General features: G+C 41.5%; 2 protein-coding genes across 2 annotated transcripts; both read right to left on the bottom strand.

Annotated features, from left to right (window-relative positions):
- Nucleotides 1–6,530: 6,530 nt before the first annotated feature.
- On the bottom strand, nucleotides 6,531–8,434 carry LOC115666766 (probable cinnamyl alcohol dehydrogenase 1). The gene is made up of 6 exons (XM_030588427.2): nucleotides 8,322–8,434; nucleotides 8,090–8,203; nucleotides 7,609–7,839; nucleotides 7,090–7,375; nucleotides 6,842–6,995; nucleotides 6,531–6,741 (listed from the first exon to the last, which is right to left on the bottom strand). The coding sequence occupies exons 1-6, from the start codon at nucleotides 8,411–8,413 to the stop codon at nucleotides 6,545–6,547; spliced, it is 1,074 nt and encodes a 357-aa protein (XP_030444287.1). The 5' UTR covers nucleotides 8,414–8,434; the 3' UTR covers nucleotides 6,531–6,544.
- A 3,337-nt stretch (nucleotides 8,435–11,771) lies between these two features.
- On the bottom strand, nucleotides 11,772–14,003 carry LOC115682129 (probable cinnamyl alcohol dehydrogenase 1). Its single transcript, XM_030606273.2, has 6 exons — nucleotides 13,687–14,003; nucleotides 13,455–13,568; nucleotides 12,975–13,205; nucleotides 12,455–12,740; nucleotides 12,207–12,360; nucleotides 11,772–12,106 (listed from the first exon to the last, which is right to left on the bottom strand). Exons 1-6 carry the CDS (start codon nucleotides 13,905–13,907, stop codon nucleotides 11,910–11,912), a joined length of 1,203 nt encoding a protein of 400 aa, XP_030462133.2. The 5' UTR covers nucleotides 13,908–14,003; the 3' UTR covers nucleotides 11,772–11,909.
- Nucleotides 14,004–18,194: the final 4,191 nt, after the last annotated feature.

The following is an 18,194-nucleotide window of genomic DNA, read 5'->3' as shown; positions in this document are numbered from 1 at the left end:
ATGCCCGAATCCCTGACACTTGAAACACCGCTTGGCATGCGGTTCCTCCCGCTAGTTCCAAGCACTACTCGCCCTCGTTGGATGCGGGTTTAGAACTCACATCCTTAACGTGACCGGTGTCGAATTTATCATGGAGATGTTGCCGCTTTTCCTTAGGGATTCTTTATCGACCACTTGGGCTACTTGCCGACCACTTAGAATTACTGCTCTTTCTTTTAAACTGCCCCTCTACCTTTAGGGCTAGTCTGCACACATCCTCATATGTCCAATACTGCTGTAATTGGACAACATCAGAGATCTCATATAGCAGCCCTGCCAGATATCGTGCTATCGTCTGCTCGTCTTCCTCCGCCACATCACAACGCATCCGCAAGCGATCAAATTCTTCTGTAAATTCCTCAACTGTTTTATCACCTTGCTTGACGTTATAATACTCGATAAACGCCTCTTGCCTATAATGGGTAGGCAAAAAAAATTTCTGCAATAACTTTTTCATCTTATCCCAGCGGTTTACTTTTGATTTCCCCTCTCTAGCACGCTGCCTTTTCACATGTTCCCACCATATCGAGGCATGTTTTCGTAGCCTAATAGCCACTAATTTAACTTTCTACTCTTCAGTCAAATCCTTAAGATCAAAAATCCGTTCTATCGTATGCAACCAATCAATAAACTCATCAGGATGAGCCTTACCATTAAACTCGGGAATCTCGATCTTCGTTCCGAAATTTTGAGAAGAGCGCTGATTTTCAGGTCGTACTACTCGATTCCGCCCCTGGTTCAGAACCTCGAAAGGGTTTACATCCTCCTCTTCATCATCGGATGGATCCTCAGATTCTGCTTCTTCTACGGATTGAACGCCCAACCTCGCCTCCGCAAGTTGTCGCTCCAAATCCTGGATTCGTCTTCTCTGTTCTTCAATTTCTACGTCTCGCAGTTCTCTTAGACGCGGTTGGTCGTCTGCTTCAGGAACGCCTCCACGCCCTCGGCCACCACGAGTCTGCCGTCCACGGCTGCAATTCTGTTCAGCCATTGATTCAAGCAACCTGTGCTCTGATACCAATTGATGCCGAAGCGCGATAGAAATTAGGTTAAACAGAAGAATCGAAACGATAACGAGGAGCAAACTGTTCTCTCAATCGATTAACAATCGATAAGTTTTTAAAACATCCAAAAACTACTGCCTCTCAAAACCCTAAAAACGAGTTTATAAAGAGCGTTAACCCTAATGACAAAAAAAAACACAAAAAATACAAAAATACCCTTAATTCGAAAATTACTAAAATAATCAAAAAAACTATTTAAACGACCCCGAATCGTGAAAATCCATCGTTTCGCTTCAGCCGACCAAATTTGAGCTCAATCCGACATCGTTGACTTCAAGCCCGCTGGTTCGTCCAATCGCATAACGGGTCCGCCAGTCCCCTAAGTGCATCATCAATAATATTTTAATAATATTTTGAATTGTTAATTTTTTTTTTCTTTCTACCATTTTCTTCTTTGGCCATGGCCGGTGGCCGGCGACCGGCCACACCCCCGGGCGAGGGCGTCACGGCCCTCGCCGGCCGCGGCGGAGCGGCGGCCTCGCCGGCATCGGGCGAGGCCGAGCCTCGCCGTTGCGACCCGGGGCGAGGTCGACCTCGCCCGATCTGGGCGAGGCCGAGCCTCGCCGTCTCTAGGCGAGGGCGCCTCGCCGGCCCTGGGCTGTGGCCGGTCGCCGGCGGCCAGCCCAGCCCAGGAAGAACAACACAAAAATAAGAAAAGAAAAAAAGAAAAAGAAGAAAAAAAAATGATTCTCAAAATTGTGCCGAGAAAAAAAAAGCAACTTTTTTTTACTTCTTGTTTCTCTTCTAAAACTGTTTCTCGGCACAAATTTTTGCAAAAATGTGCCCGGGAACAAAAAGTTTACCAAACGCATTTCTGTTCCCAAACTATTTCTGGGAACAAAAGAACAGAAATTTTCACTGTTTGGCACGTTACCAAACGGGCCCTTACTATTTTTGGCGAACCAAACGGGGGAAAGTCCGGAAAATGTATTCCCTGAAAACACTTTCTCTCGAACAAATGCTCCCTAACTTCTATTGAAACTTTCTGGTTTACTTCTCTCTTAAGTCAAAAGACCCTGTCCTCTCTCTCTCTCTCTCTCTCTCTCTCTCTCTCTCTCTCTCTCTCTCTCTCTCTCTCTCTCTCTCTCTCTCTCTCTCTCTCCGATGAGACTTCCATCTAATGCTGTCGTCGTTGACGGAGAGTCCTTGTCATTTGACGACGTCAACGCGACTTACACCTAATCCAACATCTCGCGGTCGAGATCGAATGAGGATTGCTTCTTCGCCGACATAATCGATCATACTCTAGAGAAGGAAATCATTGAAAAAACACCAGAGCGAAGGTTTACTTTACATCTGAGCTCTTAATTTTGCTATCCGATGGTCCTTGCTTTTATGATTGACATAGTTGAAACTAGGATTTAGGATTTGTGCGAGTACTCGGACTTTGTTTGGACTCGATGCTAGAGAGTGCCGTAAAGGATTTAGTTTTTACAGTTGTGGAATAATCAGTTTGAATTTCACATTCGATCAGTCTTGGTCCAGTTGAGTTCATTTCCCGCCAAGGTACAGATTTCCATTATAATAAATACCTCATTTAGCAGAAAAAATGGATAAAGCAAGCGGACCTGAAACTTTTTTACTTTGTTTCGGGCTCAGGTTCTATGTGGGTCGGTGTCCCGAATAGGGTCGCACAAAACGCTTACCCTTCATGTCCATATCGAATCGAGTATCAGTGGAGACTCGAACCGGCCCGATAGGCCAACTCCAGAAGTTTTAGCATGGCAGCGTTCAGATAGATTGCTATGAGGTGGTGATGCACTTAGGGGACCGGCGGACCCGTTATGCGACTGGACGAACCGGCGGGCTTGAAGTCAACGATGTCGGATTGAGCTCAAATTTGGTTGGCTGAAGCGAAACGGCATGCTGATCAATACTCGTAGCTTTTAGCTACGACTAACGATGGATTTTCGCGATTCGGGATCGTTTAGATGGGTTTTTCTATTTTTTTAGTATTTTTTATGGGTTAATTTAGTAAAGGGCAGTTTCGTAATTTTACGTTTTGATGTTTACTAATCCTAGTAGGGTTAGGTTTGAGGATATATAAACTTGTTTTAGGGTTTCGTTTTATCAGACTTTGGATATTTTGATTGTTAATCAATTGAGAGAACGGTTTGTTCCTCGTTATCTTTCGATTCTTCTATTTAGCCTAATTTCTATCGCGCTTCGGCATCAATTGGTATCAAAGCACAGGTTGCTTGAATCAATGGCTGAACAGAATCGCGGTCGTGGACGGCGGGCTCGTGGTGGCCGGGGGCGTGGAGGCGTTCCTGAAGCAGACGATCAACCGCGTCTAAGAGATCTGCGAGACGTAGAAATTGAAGAACAGAGAAGACGAATCCAGGATTTGGAGCGATAACTTGCGGAGGTGAGGTTGGGTGTTCAATCCGAAGAAGAAGCAGAATCTGAGGATCCATCCGATGATGAAGAGGAGGACGTAAATCCTTTCGGGGTTATGAACTAGGGGCGGAATCGAGGAGTACGACCTGGAAATCAACGCTCTTCTCAAAATTTCGGGATGAAGATCGAGATTCCCAAATTTAATGGTAAGGCTCATCTTAATGAGTTTATTGATTGGTTACATATAGTAGAGAGGATCTTTGATATTAAGGATCTGACTGAAGAGCAGAAAGTTAAATTAGTGGCTATTAGGCTACGAAAACATGCCTCGATATGGTGAGAGCATGTGAAAAGGCAGGGTGCTAGAGAGGGGAAATCAAAAGTAAACCGTTGAGAGAAGATGAAAAAGTTATTGCAGAAATTTTTTTTGCCTACCCATTATAGGCAAGAGGCGTTTATCGAGTATCATAACGTCAAGCAAGGTGATAAAACAGTTGAGGAATTTACAAAAGAATTTGATCGCTTGCAGATGCGTTGTGATGTGACAGAGGAAGACGAGCAGACGATTGCATGATATCTAGCAGGGCTGCGATATGAGATCTCTGATGTTGTCCAATTACAGCAGTATTGGACATATGAGGATGTGTGCGACTAGCCCTAAAGGTGGAGGGGCAGCTTTAAAAGAAAGAGCAAGAATTCTAAGTGGTCAGCAAAAGCTCCAAGTGGTCGATAAAGAATCCCAAGGAAAAGCAGAACATCCGCAGTATCGACACCGGTCACAGTTAAGGATGTGAGTTCTAAACCTGCATCCAACGAGGGGCAGAGTAGTGCTGGAACTAGCAGGGGAGGAACTGCAGCCAAGCGGTGTTTCAAGTGTCAAGGATTCGGGCATTTTGCTGCTGATTGTCCGAACTGACAGATTGTGATGCTTGTTGATAATCCAGTTTTTTATGAAGGCCCAGTTTATGATGAATCGTGGCTTAGACATAATATTTTTCATACTAAGTGTACTAGTAGAGGAAAAGTATGCAGCATGATAATAGATGGTGGGAGTTGCGAGAATGTGGTGTCCACGACTAAGGTGGAAAAGTTGGGGTTGAAAACAGAAGATCATCATCAACCATACAAGCTGTCGTGGCTTAGAAAAAGGGAACGAGGTGAAGGTGAGCAAAAGGTGTCTTGTGCAATTTTCGATTGGAAAAAATTGCATCGATGAGGTGTGGTGTGATGTAGTCCCAATGGATGCTTGCCATATTTTATTGGGGAGGCCGTGGCAGTTTGACAGAAAGACACAGCATGATAGTTTCAGAAATACTTATACCTTCAAGAAGGATGGCCGAACCATTACCCTAGGTCCTTCAGATTTGAGAAAAGAAGGGAAAAGTAATCTGCTTTCCAAATCAAAATTTCAAGAAGTGCCAGTGAACGCGCCTGAGCTTTTTGCCATTGTGGTGATGGAGCGGAATTCTGACAGTCCCGAAATTCCTACCCAAGTTCTGCCCTTGCTTGAGGAGTTTGCTGATGTCGTACCGGAAGAGTTGCCACCTGGGTTGCCGGGTGAGCACAATGTTTCTGGAACTTTTAATGTAGCAGATTTGTCACCTTACTACACTGAAGAGGAAGAAGACCCTGAAGAGATTGATGACAATGAAGACGAAGCAGATTCGAGGACGAATCTTTCTCTAGCAGGGGAGGATGATGCACTTAGGCGACCGGCGGACCCGTTATGCGACTGGACGAACTGGCGGGCTTGAAGTCAACGATGTCGGATTGAGCTCAAATTTGGTCGGCTGAAGCGAAACGGCGTGCTGATCAATACACGATTAACGATGGATTTTCGTGATTCGGGGTCGTTTAGATGGGTTTTTCTATTTTTTTAGTATTTTTTATGGGTTAATTTAGTAAAGGGCAGTTTCGTAATTTTACGTTTTGATGTTTACTAATCCTAGTAGGGTTAGGTTTGAGGATATATAAACTTGTTTTAGGGTTTTGTTTTATCAGACTTTGGATATTTTGATTGTTAATCAATTGAGAGAACAATTTAGTAGGGTTAGGTTTGAGGATATATAAACTTGTTTTAGGGTTTCGTTTTATCAGACTTTGGATATTTTGATTGTCAATCAATTGAGAGAACAGTTTGTTCATCGTTATCTTTCGATTCTTCTGTTTAACCTAATTTCTATCGCGCTTCGGTATCAATTGGACTTCCATTTTTGCATGATCAATTGCTGGAGTTCTGCTATTGTCAATTACACCGACTCCCTTGTGATGATAGCTAAAGGACTGCAACATAACTTGAAGTGTTGGTCTTTCATCCAAGACTCTTGAAACTTAGAGAGAGAAGCGACTGCATTGTCTGTCAAATTATGTCTCCAGTTTGAGCTCATATTTATAATTTGACCAGGTAGAAGTCTTGCCCGTATTTTGGATGTCTTCTGACTTGGACATAACTCCAGATAAATTCAGTGGAGTCCAAAATCTAATGAGGTCGGATCTTGGATTCAGGAAAAAAAAAAGGGAAGAAAATCTTGGTTCCTAGTTTGAACCGGCATGTCACATAAGAACATATAAGATAGGAACTCTGCTCGATTATCACATATTATAGCAAACAAGAATAGTGGTAGGTTTTCTCTCTGTAAGTTTTGTTGATGAGTTTATTGTGAGAGATTGTGAAATTACTGGATCTGTTTTTGGGTGCAATTTAAGGTTAGGAAACACTTGACTGATGGATATAAACTATGTAATTCTCGATATTCATTTTGGATTTTCTTGCGGTTGACTCTCCCTGTGAAATAGGTACCGACTCTCAAACTGAACGATGTAGATCTCTAGTGTTCTTTACTACTCCTCATTGATTTTTCTGTTAATTTCTACTTCTCGGGTTAGATATAAATTGCAAAGTCCCTTAGCTTTCTGCGTTATTTTTATAACACAGGTTGCAATTCCCAAATTCACAAACAGAGAGAGGGAGGGATCACTTCAAAAGGAGGAAGAACATACTTTCCACTTATTGTTGCGTTAAATAATTGTATTCCATAAAGAGTCGTTGGCACTTGCATAAAGATAGAGTTCTCATAGATGGAGTTCCTAAATCAGTGGATTCACTCTAAGGAGTTCTCAATGTCTATCACAAAGCGGTACTTCACGTCATTCTTTTGAAGCCTCTCAAGAGCTTCATTTGCGTACTGAATAGGAACTACTTCAATCTCTGGATGTATTTCATGTTCGGCGCAAAACTCGAGCATCTCCTGTGTTCGCTTCGTACCACCGACTCTGCTTCCGGAGATACTCCTCATTCCTGAACAAGATACATGTAATTTGAGAACGCAAAGAAAGTCATTGGTCCTAATCTGCCAGAAGAGGAAATGAATTCTAAGATCTGTCGAGAGAATATTTACCCATGAGAAGACTCAGTGGACTCAGTTTCAATTCCTCGCCCGGAAAGCCCAACAAAGCCAAAACTCCTCCTGTCTTGAGCAATGACATGTACAGATCCAACGGGTGCTCTCCTGATGCAGTGTCGATTATGAAGTCTAGAGATTTCGACAGAGCCTGTAGAAGAAACCGCAGAATCAGATCTATTTACGTCACCCGCCAATTGAGAAACCTCAAGATTTCAAGTGGGTTCTTATCACTGGACTCTTACGCTCATTTGTTCTGTGTCGGATGAGAGCACGAACTTGTCTGCTTTCAACAGATTCAAGGCATCATCTTTCTTGGAAATGTTTGTGCTGAAAACAGTGACATTCAATCCAAAAGCCTTGGCGAACTTCACAGCCATGTGACCGAGCCCACCAAGTCCAATCACTCCTAATGATTTTCCAGGCTGATTCATCTGGTGGCGGATCATTGGAGTGTAGACTGTAATGCCGGCACACAACAAGGGTGCTGCTTGAGCTAATGGATACTTGTCAGGTATCTTGTAGCAAAACCTATAATTCAACATTTTGTTACGAAGTGCAAAAAGTACACAATGTGAATGGATTTTGCATTGGTAGTGAAGATATGAAGACAGAAGATTGAGGATACTAGTAAATTGGTAAATCGGCACCATAAGTAGTCATGGAATTGTCGTCGAATGAGATTAGGGTAATCTTATGTATATTTAGTGATGTGTCTGACAATAATCGGGTGGATCTTTAAACAGAGGTTGGTAATTACACACCTCTCGTGAACAACTATGAACTGGGAGTATCCTCCCTTGCTAGTGCTGCCATCTTCACAAGTGCCACCGAATGTAGATACAACGCCTTTCGAACAATGCATTTCTAGTCCACCATGACAGTTCTCGCAATCTCTGCACGAGTCGACATAAGGTCCGACGCCCACATGGTCTCCGATCTTGAACTTCCCAACGTTACCACCCACTTCCGTCACGATCCCCACGATCTCATGCCTGAACATGCATAGCTCGTATGAGCATCACACCCTTGAAAAGAAATTCTCCACAAGCGACCCTCATCATCGTTGAAAGTATTAAGTCAGTGACGCAGTGGTAGTTACAAGCACTGGATCGACGGTGATGAACGGCGCATGTGGAGAATTTTTTCTTGGCCGGCAGTGTCCTTCAGAATAATCCCAAAGAAAGACAAAATATTTGAAGAAATAGACCATACAGCAATTACATTAGCAGCAAAGGTACATACCCTGGGACCAAGGGATATCCGGAGTGCTCTAATTTGTTGCGAGTGAACAACACATCCGCATAGCAAATGCCACAATGAGTAATTTTCAACGAGACGTCCTCGCTTCCAACTGCTCTGTCACGAGAATAATACGATAAACTCTATTCGTTATACAGCCAAAACAACTTATGAGTCAAGGCCACGAATTTATGCAGTGAGATCAGCGACTCCAATACGCAATTGGCTAGTTTACCTGCGATCGAACTCGTAAGGAGAGAGAAATCCGGAGTCGTCTCTTGCCGCCCATCCGTGGCAGTTCTTTCCCGTCGCTGTGCCGGAACTCATTTTCTGTGCTCTTTCCCTTTGAAGAGTTAATAGCACAGATGTGTGACCATCTGTTGTGTTCCGTGTAATATATACATCCCGGGTTCTTGGACTGTGCTCATAAACGTCATCGCATACAAGTTCTATGAAATAAACGAAGCCTTAAATAGTAACTATTAGTTCTCATAACGTTAGAAGTGTTATGAGATTATCATTTTATATTTTGGATTAGTCAAACCTAAGCTTATACGCAGATGGTTGTATTCTTTATTTTTCCAGCGTCACCCCATACGTCTTATCCTTCAAGAGAGAAACATACACGAAGTAGACACGACAAGAAAAGTCCACACAACCATCTGCGTATAAGCTTAGGTTTGACTAATCCAAAATATAAAATGATAATCTCATAACACTTCTAAACGTTACATAGAAAGAACTAATAGTTACTATTTAAGGCTTCGTTTATTTCATAGAAAATAAATGATTTGAAAAAATATTTTTCAGAAAATAATCACTTATATCGCTTGAAATAATTGATCAATGAAAAATATTTTCAATATCGATAACAATTTATGTCTAAACATTTTCGTGGACAATGAAAATATTTTCGTTCGTTCATTTTTGTAAGCGATATAAGCAATTATATTTATAAAAATATTTTTCAAATCATTTATTTTTCGTGAAACAAACGCGCTCTAACGCCATGTGTGTAATGTCATATTTCATCTTCTTTTGGACATTTTACAACAACCCTTAAATTCCACAAGACACCTTTTTAATCAGCGCAAAGGCTCATTGAAAATAAATGACAATGATTTGTGCAAAGAAAATAAGGAAAAGGTATGCTGGAAATTGCTAATGTCATGGATGGAATGCAATTGAATTCTAAATCTTTTAATTCGCATAATCAAGTCCTAAATGTTTTTCAATATCATCCTAAAGTGAATTGATTGATCATTTTGACAAGAGGCACCGTTTTACAAATATTGTTTTACAAATGTTAATACTAAAGTTTCTTTGATTTGCTATCAAGGAATAGAAGATTCATCCGTAAAAACTATCATACGACTGCCCAATGCCAGAATCAGATAAATTTACAGCACCATCAAAGAACATGGTCCATGTATCTTCCTCCACAGATAAAATGCGATCATTTGGGGAATTATCATTGTCAAACGCCTCTATAGGAGCTTCAGCCAACATGTTTGCAATGGCACGGCTTTTGATTGACTTTTGTGGTGTAGTCTGTATATCACACTCTAAAATTGGGATTTGCCATTTTGCCAACTTTCCTACCAAAGCCGGCTGATCAAGTAGATACTTAATGGGGTCATTTTTAGTCACTAGAAATGTTTGGTCGCACAACATATACTAGTGCAAGAACGTCCATGCGTTTTTTCTTTCCCTTCATGCGGCTACGGCTTCTTCACTTTACTGTGCGGCTCTATGGAAAAGGGATTTACGCATTGTTCGGCTACAAGAAAAGGAAACTCAAAAAAATACAAAACCTTTGCTTTTATTTTGGGTTCGCCCTTTTTCCACTCCCACTATGACTAAAAAACTCATTATCACAATGTTTTAACAATATCAACCTTTATGGGTCCTACTTTTTTGAAGCTGCTTTTCGTCTCTCTTTTTTTGCTATGCCACTTTTCTTCTTCTCATTTATTTCTCTTTGTTCTCTCTTTCTAAAACACCCCTCTCATGCCAATAATAGACAAGTTTTTGACACCCCAACATTCGTCACTGGCACAAAAAAGAAAACGTCTGTCACCTACACAAGCAACTCACGGAGTTGAAGCCCAAATTTGCAAAAACTTCCTTCTCAACTAACTAGTCCTCTTCCACCTACATTTCTTCAACTCAAATCTTATAACTGTAAGTAAAAAAATTATGTTATATTTCTTTACTCTTCACCCCCATTCCATCCCTCTTGCTCTCTATGTTATTCGTTTTTCATTTCGCATCAAACTCTTCGATTGATCGATCAAGAAGACAAGAAAAACCCCCATTAAAGATTCAAATATTAAAGAGGAGTTTTGAAGTCGAAACAACGACAAAAGCTCACCTCAAAACTCTCCAAAACAAAATTCCACGTATAACAATGAAAACCTCTATAAATAGTCAACAACTTGCTACAAGTTGGGCCTATCGGTCTATCAAAATCAATTTCCGAAAAATATGTCTGAACCGACCGAGACATAAATTCAAAACATATTTAACATCGTCAATTGCCCATCACCTTCCAACCTCAAGATCCATGGCTCAAATCCACCCTTGCTCTCACTAAGTTGTTTACGCAAACCGAAAATGCCAACTTCAAGAACGAAAATCCCATCCTTAAAACCGACGAGGATTTGCCCCCACCTCACCCTAGCAATTTCTCCTTCCACGCTGATGTCGGTCATCGAGCGGTCATCGCCGGTGATTGAGAGGGCTAAAGAGGTGATTGCGAACGTAATCCTCAAGTCTAAGTCCTTATGCGATAAGGCGGTCCTCAAAGTTCAAGCCCGTCAATTGTTCTGATCCCCATGTTCTTATCGCCGTTAAGAAGTTAAATGCGAGAGCCTTTAGGTCTATTGTGTTACTGGGTATCAATCTCTAGTAAAAGATTCAAAAGTTGATGAGTGTGAGGGCAGATTTGAGCCATGGATCTGAAGGCTGGTAGGCGATGGCCAATTGGTGATGACAATGACGATCAGGATGAACGCGGAGAAGCAGACATTGCCGATGATCTTGATGTGGATTTGGGTGAGGGCTTCAGATCCTGGATTTGAATCTTTAATGGGGTTTTTTCTTGTCTTCGTGATCGATCAATCGAAGAGTTTAATGCGAAATGGAAAACAAATAATACATATAGCAAGAGGGATGGAATAGGGGTGAAGAGTAATGAGATATATAACATGATTTTTTTACTTACAGTTATAAGCTTTGAGTTGAAGAAATGTAGGTGGAAGAGGATTAGTTGGGTGAGAAGGAGGTTTCTACAAATATGGGCTTCAACTCCGTTAGTTGCTTGTGTCGGCGATAGACCTTTTTTTTGTGCCTGTGATGGATGTTGGGGTGTCAAAAACTTGTCAATTGTTGGCATGAGAGAGGTGTTTTAGAAAGAGAGAGAAGCAAGAAAAATAAATGAGAAAAAGGAAAGTGGCACATGCCCAAAAAAGGAGAAAAGAAAAATAGCTTAATAAAGGCGGGACCCATAAAGGTTGATATTTTCATAACATTGTAATAGAGACTGTTTTAGTCACACTGGGACTGAAAAAAGCGCGAACTTATTTTAATTACAAAATCCGTTAGCTTTCGGCATTATTTCACAGAACACAGGAGGTTGCAATTCCCAAATTCACAAACAGAGAGAGAGAGATCACTTCAAAAGGAGGAAGAACGTACTTTCCACTTATTGTAGCGTTAATTTATTGTATTCCATAAAGAGAGTCGTTGACACTAACAATAAGTTGAAGTTCTTATAGAATAAACACGAAAATGTCTTCCTGGAATTCCTTCGTCAGTGGATTCACTCTAAGGAGCTCTCAATGTCTATCACAAAGCGGTACTTCACGTCATTCTTTTGAAGCCTCTCAAGAGCTTCATTCGCATACTGAATAGGAATTACTTCAATCTCTGGATATATCTCATGTTCAGCGCAAAACTCGAGCATCTCCTGTGTTCGCTTTGTACCGCCGACTGCACTTCCGGAGATACTCCTCATTCCTGAACAAGATACATGTAATTTGAGAACGCAAAGAAAGTCATTGGTCCTAATCTACCAGAAGAGGAAATGAATTCTAAGATCTTTCGAGAGAATATTTACCCATGAGAAGACTCAGTGGACTCAGTTTCAATTCCTCGCCCGGAAAGCCCAACAAAGCCAAAACTCCTCCTGTCTTGAGCAATGACATGTACAGATCCACTGGGTGCTCTCCTGATGCTGTGTCGATTATGAAGTCTAGAGATTTCGACAGAGCCTGTAGAAGAAACCGCAGAATCAGATCTATTTAATTCACCCGCCATTTGAGAAACCTCAAGATTTCAAGTGGGTTCTTATCAATGGACTCTTACGCTCATTTGTTCTGTGTCGGATGAGAGCACGAACTTGTCTGCTTTCAGCAGATTCAAGGCATCATCTTTCTTGGAAATGTTCGTGCTGAAAACAGTGACATTCAATCCAAAAGCCTTGGCGAACTTCACAGCCATGTGACCGAGCCCACCAAGTCCAATCACTCCTAATGATTTTCCAGGCTGATTCATCTGGTGGCGGATCATCGGGGTGTAGACTGTAATGCCAGCACACAACAAGGGTGCTGCTTGAGCTAATGGATACTTCTCAGGTATCTTGTAGCAATACCTATAGATTTAACATTTTGTTATGAAGTGCAAAATTACACAATGTGAATGGATTTGGCATTGGTAGTGAAGATATGAAGACAGAAGATTGAGGATACTAGCAAATTGGTAAATCGGGCACCATAAGTCGTCATGGAATTGTCGTTGAATGAGATTTGGGTAATCTTATGTATATTTAGTGATGTGTCTGACAATAATCGGGTGGATCTTTAAACGGAGGTTGGTAATTACACACCTCTCGTGAACAACTATGAACTGGGAGTATCCTCCCTTGCTAGTGCTGCCATCTTCATAAGTGCCACCGAATGTAGAAACAAAACCTTTCGAACAATGTATTTCAAGTCCACCATGACAGTTCTCGCAATCTCTGCATGAGTCGACATAAGTTCCGACACCCACATGGTCGCCGATCTTGAACTTGCCAACGTTACCACCCACTTCCGTTACGATCCCCACGATCTCATGCCTGAACATACATAGCTCGTATGAGCATCACACCCTTGAAAAGAAATTCTCCACAAGCGGCCCTCATCACCGTTGAAGTATTAAGTCAGTGACGCAGGGGTAGTTACAAGCACCGGACCGACGGTGATGAAAGGCGGATGTGGAGAATTTTTTCCTGGCCGGCAGCGTCCTTAAGAATAATCCCAAAAAAAGACAAAATATTTGAAGAAATAGACTATACTGCAATTACATTAGCAGCAAAGGTACATACCCTGGGACCAAGGGATATCCGGAGTGCTCTAATTTGTTGCTAGTGAACAACACATCCGCATAGCAAATGCCACAATGAGTAATTTTCAACGAGACGTCCTCGCTTCCAACCGCTCTGTGACGAGAATAATACGATAAACTCTATCCGTTAGAAAGGCAAAATAACTTCTGAGTCGAGGCCATGCATTTATGCAGTGAGATCGGCGACTCCAATACGCAATTGGCTAGTTTACCTGCGATCGAACTCGTAAGGAGAGAGAAATCCGGAGTCGTCTCTCGCCGCCCATCCATGGCAGTTCTTTCCCGTCGCTGTGCCGGAGCTCATTTTCTGTGGTCTTTCCCTTTGAAGAGTTAATAGCAGAGATGTGTGACAATCTGTTGTGTTCCGTGTAATATATACATCCCGGGTTCTTGCACCGTACTCATAAACGTCATCGCATACTCCCACGTGCATTACTTTTGTATTCTTTATTGTTCAACTCCCAATTGGGATAAAACGTATGGGGTGACGTCCACTTAAGCGTCACCCTAGACGTTTTTATCCTTCCAGAGAGAAACATACACAAAGTAGACCCGACAAGAAAAGTCCACACAACCATCGCTGTACAAGCTTGGGTTTGACTATTCCAAAATATAAAATGATAATCTCATAGCACTTCTTGATGTCACATAAAAAGACCTAATAGTCACAATTTAAGAATCCATCTGTTTCGCAAAAAATAAATAATTTAAAAAATATTTTCCTAAAAATAATCGCTTAAAATAATTAGATAATTAAAAATATTTTCATTATCGATAATAATTTATCTAAATATTTTCGTGAACGATGAATATATTTTCGTTCATTCATTTTTGTAAATGATATAATTGATTACTTCTAGGAAAATATTTTTCGAATTATTTATTTTCGCGAAATAAACATGCTCTAACGTCGGGTGTTTAATGTCATATTTCATCTTCTTTTGGACATTTTACAACCGCCCTTAAATTCCACACGCTTTCGCACGACACCTTTTTAATCAGCACAATTTTGATCAGCACAAAGGTTCAGTGAAAATAAATGACAATGATTTGTGCAAAGAAAGTAAGGAAAAGGTATGCTCGAAATTGTAAATGTCGTGGACGGAATACAATTGAATTCTAAATCTTTTAATTTCTATAATGAAGTCCTAAATGTTTTTCAATATCATCCTAAAGTGAATTGATTGACGATTTCGACAAGAGGCACCATTTTACAAATGTTATTTTACAAATATTAATACTAAAGTTTCATTGATTTACTATCAAGGAATAGAAGATTCATCCGCAAAAACTATCATATGACTGCCCCGATGCCAGAACAAGATAAAGTTACGGCACCATCAAAGAACATGGTCCATGTATCTTCCTCCACCGATAAAATGCAATCATCTGGAGAATTATCATCATCACATGCCTCTATAGCAGCTTCGGCCAGCATGTCTGCAATAGCACGGCCTTTGACTGACTTTTGTGGTGTAGTTTGTATATCACATTCTAAAATTAGGATTTGCCATTTTGCCAACTTTCCTACCAAAGCCGGCTAATCAAGTAGATACCGATGGGGTCATTTTTAGTCACCAAAAACGTTTGGTGGTCCAACATATACTAGCGCAAGAACGTACGTGAGTTTTTTCTTTCCCTTCATGTGGCTGCGGCTTCTTCACTTTACTATGTGGCTCTATGGAAAAGGTATGGACCTACTGTTTATCGGCTACCAGAAAAGGAAACCCAAAAAATACAAACTTGCTTTTATTTTAGGTTCGCGCTTTTTCCACGCCCACTATGACTCAAACACTCCTTATCACAATATTTTGACAATATCAACATTTATGGGTCCCACCTTTTTTAAGCTGTTTTTCTTCTCTCTCTCTTTTTGCTATGCCACTTTACTTCTTCTCAGTTGTTTCTCTCTTTTTCTAAAACACCTCTCTCATGTCAATAATTGACAAGTTTTTGACACCCCAACATCCGTCACCAGCACAAATAAAAACATCGGTCACCAACACCAGCAACTCACGGAGTTGAAGCCCAAATTTGCATAAACCTCCTTCTCACCCAGCTAGTCCTCTTCCACCTACATTTCTTTTACTCAAAGCTTATATCTGTAAGTAAACAAATCATGTTATATCTCTTTACTCTTCACCCCCATTTAGTCCCTCTCGCTCTCTGTGTTATTCGTTTTTCATTTTGCATCAAACTCTTCGATTGATTGATCAAGAAGACAAGAAAAACCCCCATTAGGGATTCAAATCCAAGAGATGAAGCCCTCACCCAAATTCATATCAAGCTCATCAACAATGTCTGCTTCTCCGTCTTCATTCTGATTGTCACAGTCATTGTCAATTGGCCATCACCTACCAGCCTCCAGATCTATGGCTCAAATCCGCCCTTGCTCTCAATAAGTTGTTTATGCAAACTGAAAATGCCACCTCCAAGAACGATAATCCCATCCTCAAAATCGACGAGGATTTTCCCCTCCTCACCCTCGCGGTCTCTTCTACTTCCACACCGATCTCGATCACCGAGCCGCCATCGCCTGTGATTGAGGGCTGAAGAGGTGATTGCGAACTTGATCCTAAAGTCTAAGCCCTTATGTGATAAGACGGCCCTCAAAGTTCGAGCCGTCAATTGCTGTTATCCCCGTGTTCTAATCGTCGTTAAGAAGTTAAATGTGAGAGCCTTCGGGTCTGTTGTGTTGTTGGGTATCAATCTCCGGTTGAAGATTCAAAAGTTGATGAGTGCATGGCCTAGACGAAGTGATAAAGGCCCTGTTTGGTTCAACTTTGAGGAAATGGCTTTGCATTTCCCCAGGTATCTTTGAATGAAGGGGCACTTGGTGAAAGCAACAGTGTTTGGATAACTCATTTTGGTGTATATTTTGTAAAGCAACTTTGAAGTGAAAAGAAAAAGAAAAAGAAAACAGATCTGGGCGAGCTTTGGTAGAGGCAAAGATTGAGCCAGCTTCGCCAGCGTCGACCACAGGCGAGCATCAATGGCGACCGGAGGTGACCGTTGGCCAACGTTGAGAGAACCTAGACGAGGCGACCCCTGGGGTCGCGCGTGACCTCGGCAAGGTGAAGAGGCTTCACTGGCAGTTTGCAACGTCGATTCTAGGGTTTTCTGATTTGGGGGTTTGCAACATCGGAGCTTCAACGGCGACCATCTCGCAGACCATCCAGGCTCTTCGACCGTCCGCAACCCAGGCGATGGTCGCCGAGGATGCTTGACGCCGAGGATGCGCGACGCGAGGTTGCATGCCCGCAATTGGCCAGATCTGGGTCGCCCTCGCATCGGCCAGATCTGGGTCGCTTGACCCTCGATCTTGACCTCGAACCATAGCAGCTTTGGTCAAGACATCGGCTCCAACAAAGACAGCTGCTCGATGGCATGCGCGACCCTCAACCTCGACGACAGGCGACCTGGATCTGGACCTCAATGACAAACTAGCAAGCTTGAGAAAGAAGATGAATAGTATTTTTTAAAGGCAAAAGTGGAATGCACAATTATCAGTGAGGACAATATTGGAAAGAAAAAAAAGTCATTAAACCCCCCACAATAGCATTCCCAATGCTAGCATGTGACCAATAGGGTCCTAAAAATACTTGCCAAACACCTCATATTTTCCCCAAAGGGCTTTAGGGGCTCAAAGCCCTTTGGGAAAGTTGAACCAAACACGGCCAAGGTAGACCAAAAGGGAGTCTCTTTTTTTATTTGTAGATACAAACCATGATTAGAATTAAGAGGCAACGAAGAAGTAAAAAAGGAGGAGAATGTGACCCATGAGAAAAGACAAAGAAAAAAACGAACCGGACACCACAACCAAACAAAAAAAGATGCTTAGAAAAAGTGTGACCTATAAAGTTTAATATTGTCAAAACACTGTGATAGGGAGTGTTTTAGCTACAGTGGGGGTGGAAAAAGCCCGACCGTTTAAATATAATCCGAGAAGAAAAAATTAACAGAAAAATCGACAATGAACAATCAAGAACATCAGAGATTTACGTGATTCAGTCCAAGTATCTATACCTATTTCACAGGAGAGTCATCCGCAAAAAATTCCAGTAAGAGTCCGGAGAATTACATAGTTATGACCACTCAATCGCTCGAGTGTTTCCCAACACTAAATTACACTCAAAAACTGATAAATTACATCTCGAATTTAAGTCGTGTACAAAACCTGACTTGTTTAAAGGATTTTGATAATCAAAATCCGATGCGCCCATAATCCATATTATGGATTTTTGGTGCGGTGGTTTTTGATAATTGAAGGTGATTCGGTCATCAAGATTGATTTCTTCTTTTATCCGAGTTTGACCAGTTGACCAAGAAGTGGACAGCATATATATTGCGGTACAAATGAATGCGCGAGCGATCAGAAAGCGGTTAGAGAAAAAGAAATAAAATAAAATAACGAGGACGCTTTTCCCACTCTCTAAAACACCTCCTATCACGGTGTTTTGATAATATTAACCTTTGTAACTCCCACTTTTTCTAAGCATAATTTTTTGTTTGGTTGTGATGTCCCGTTCGTTTTCTTTTTTGTCTTTTTTCATGGGTCCCATTTTCCTCCTTTTTTACTTCTTCGTTCCCTCTTAATTCTAGTCATGGTTAGTATCTATCAAAAAAAGAAAAAAGACTCCCTTTTTGGTCTTCTTTGTTACCTTGTCTAGGCCACACACTCATCAACTTTTGAATCTTTAATCGGAGATTGATACCCAGT

The sequence above is a fragment of the Syzygium oleosum genome, unplaced genomic scaffold (genome assembly GCF_021117445.2).
Source record: "Syzygium oleosum isolate NSW1041296 unplaced genomic scaffold, Sole_v2.1 Sole_v2.18, whole genome shotgun sequence".
Classification (NCBI taxonomy): domain Eukaryota; kingdom Viridiplantae; phylum Streptophyta; class Magnoliopsida; order Myrtales; family Myrtaceae; genus Syzygium; species Syzygium oleosum.
Note: the sequence above shows the minus strand (reverse complement) of the source record. Positions and strands in the feature narration are given on the sequence as shown.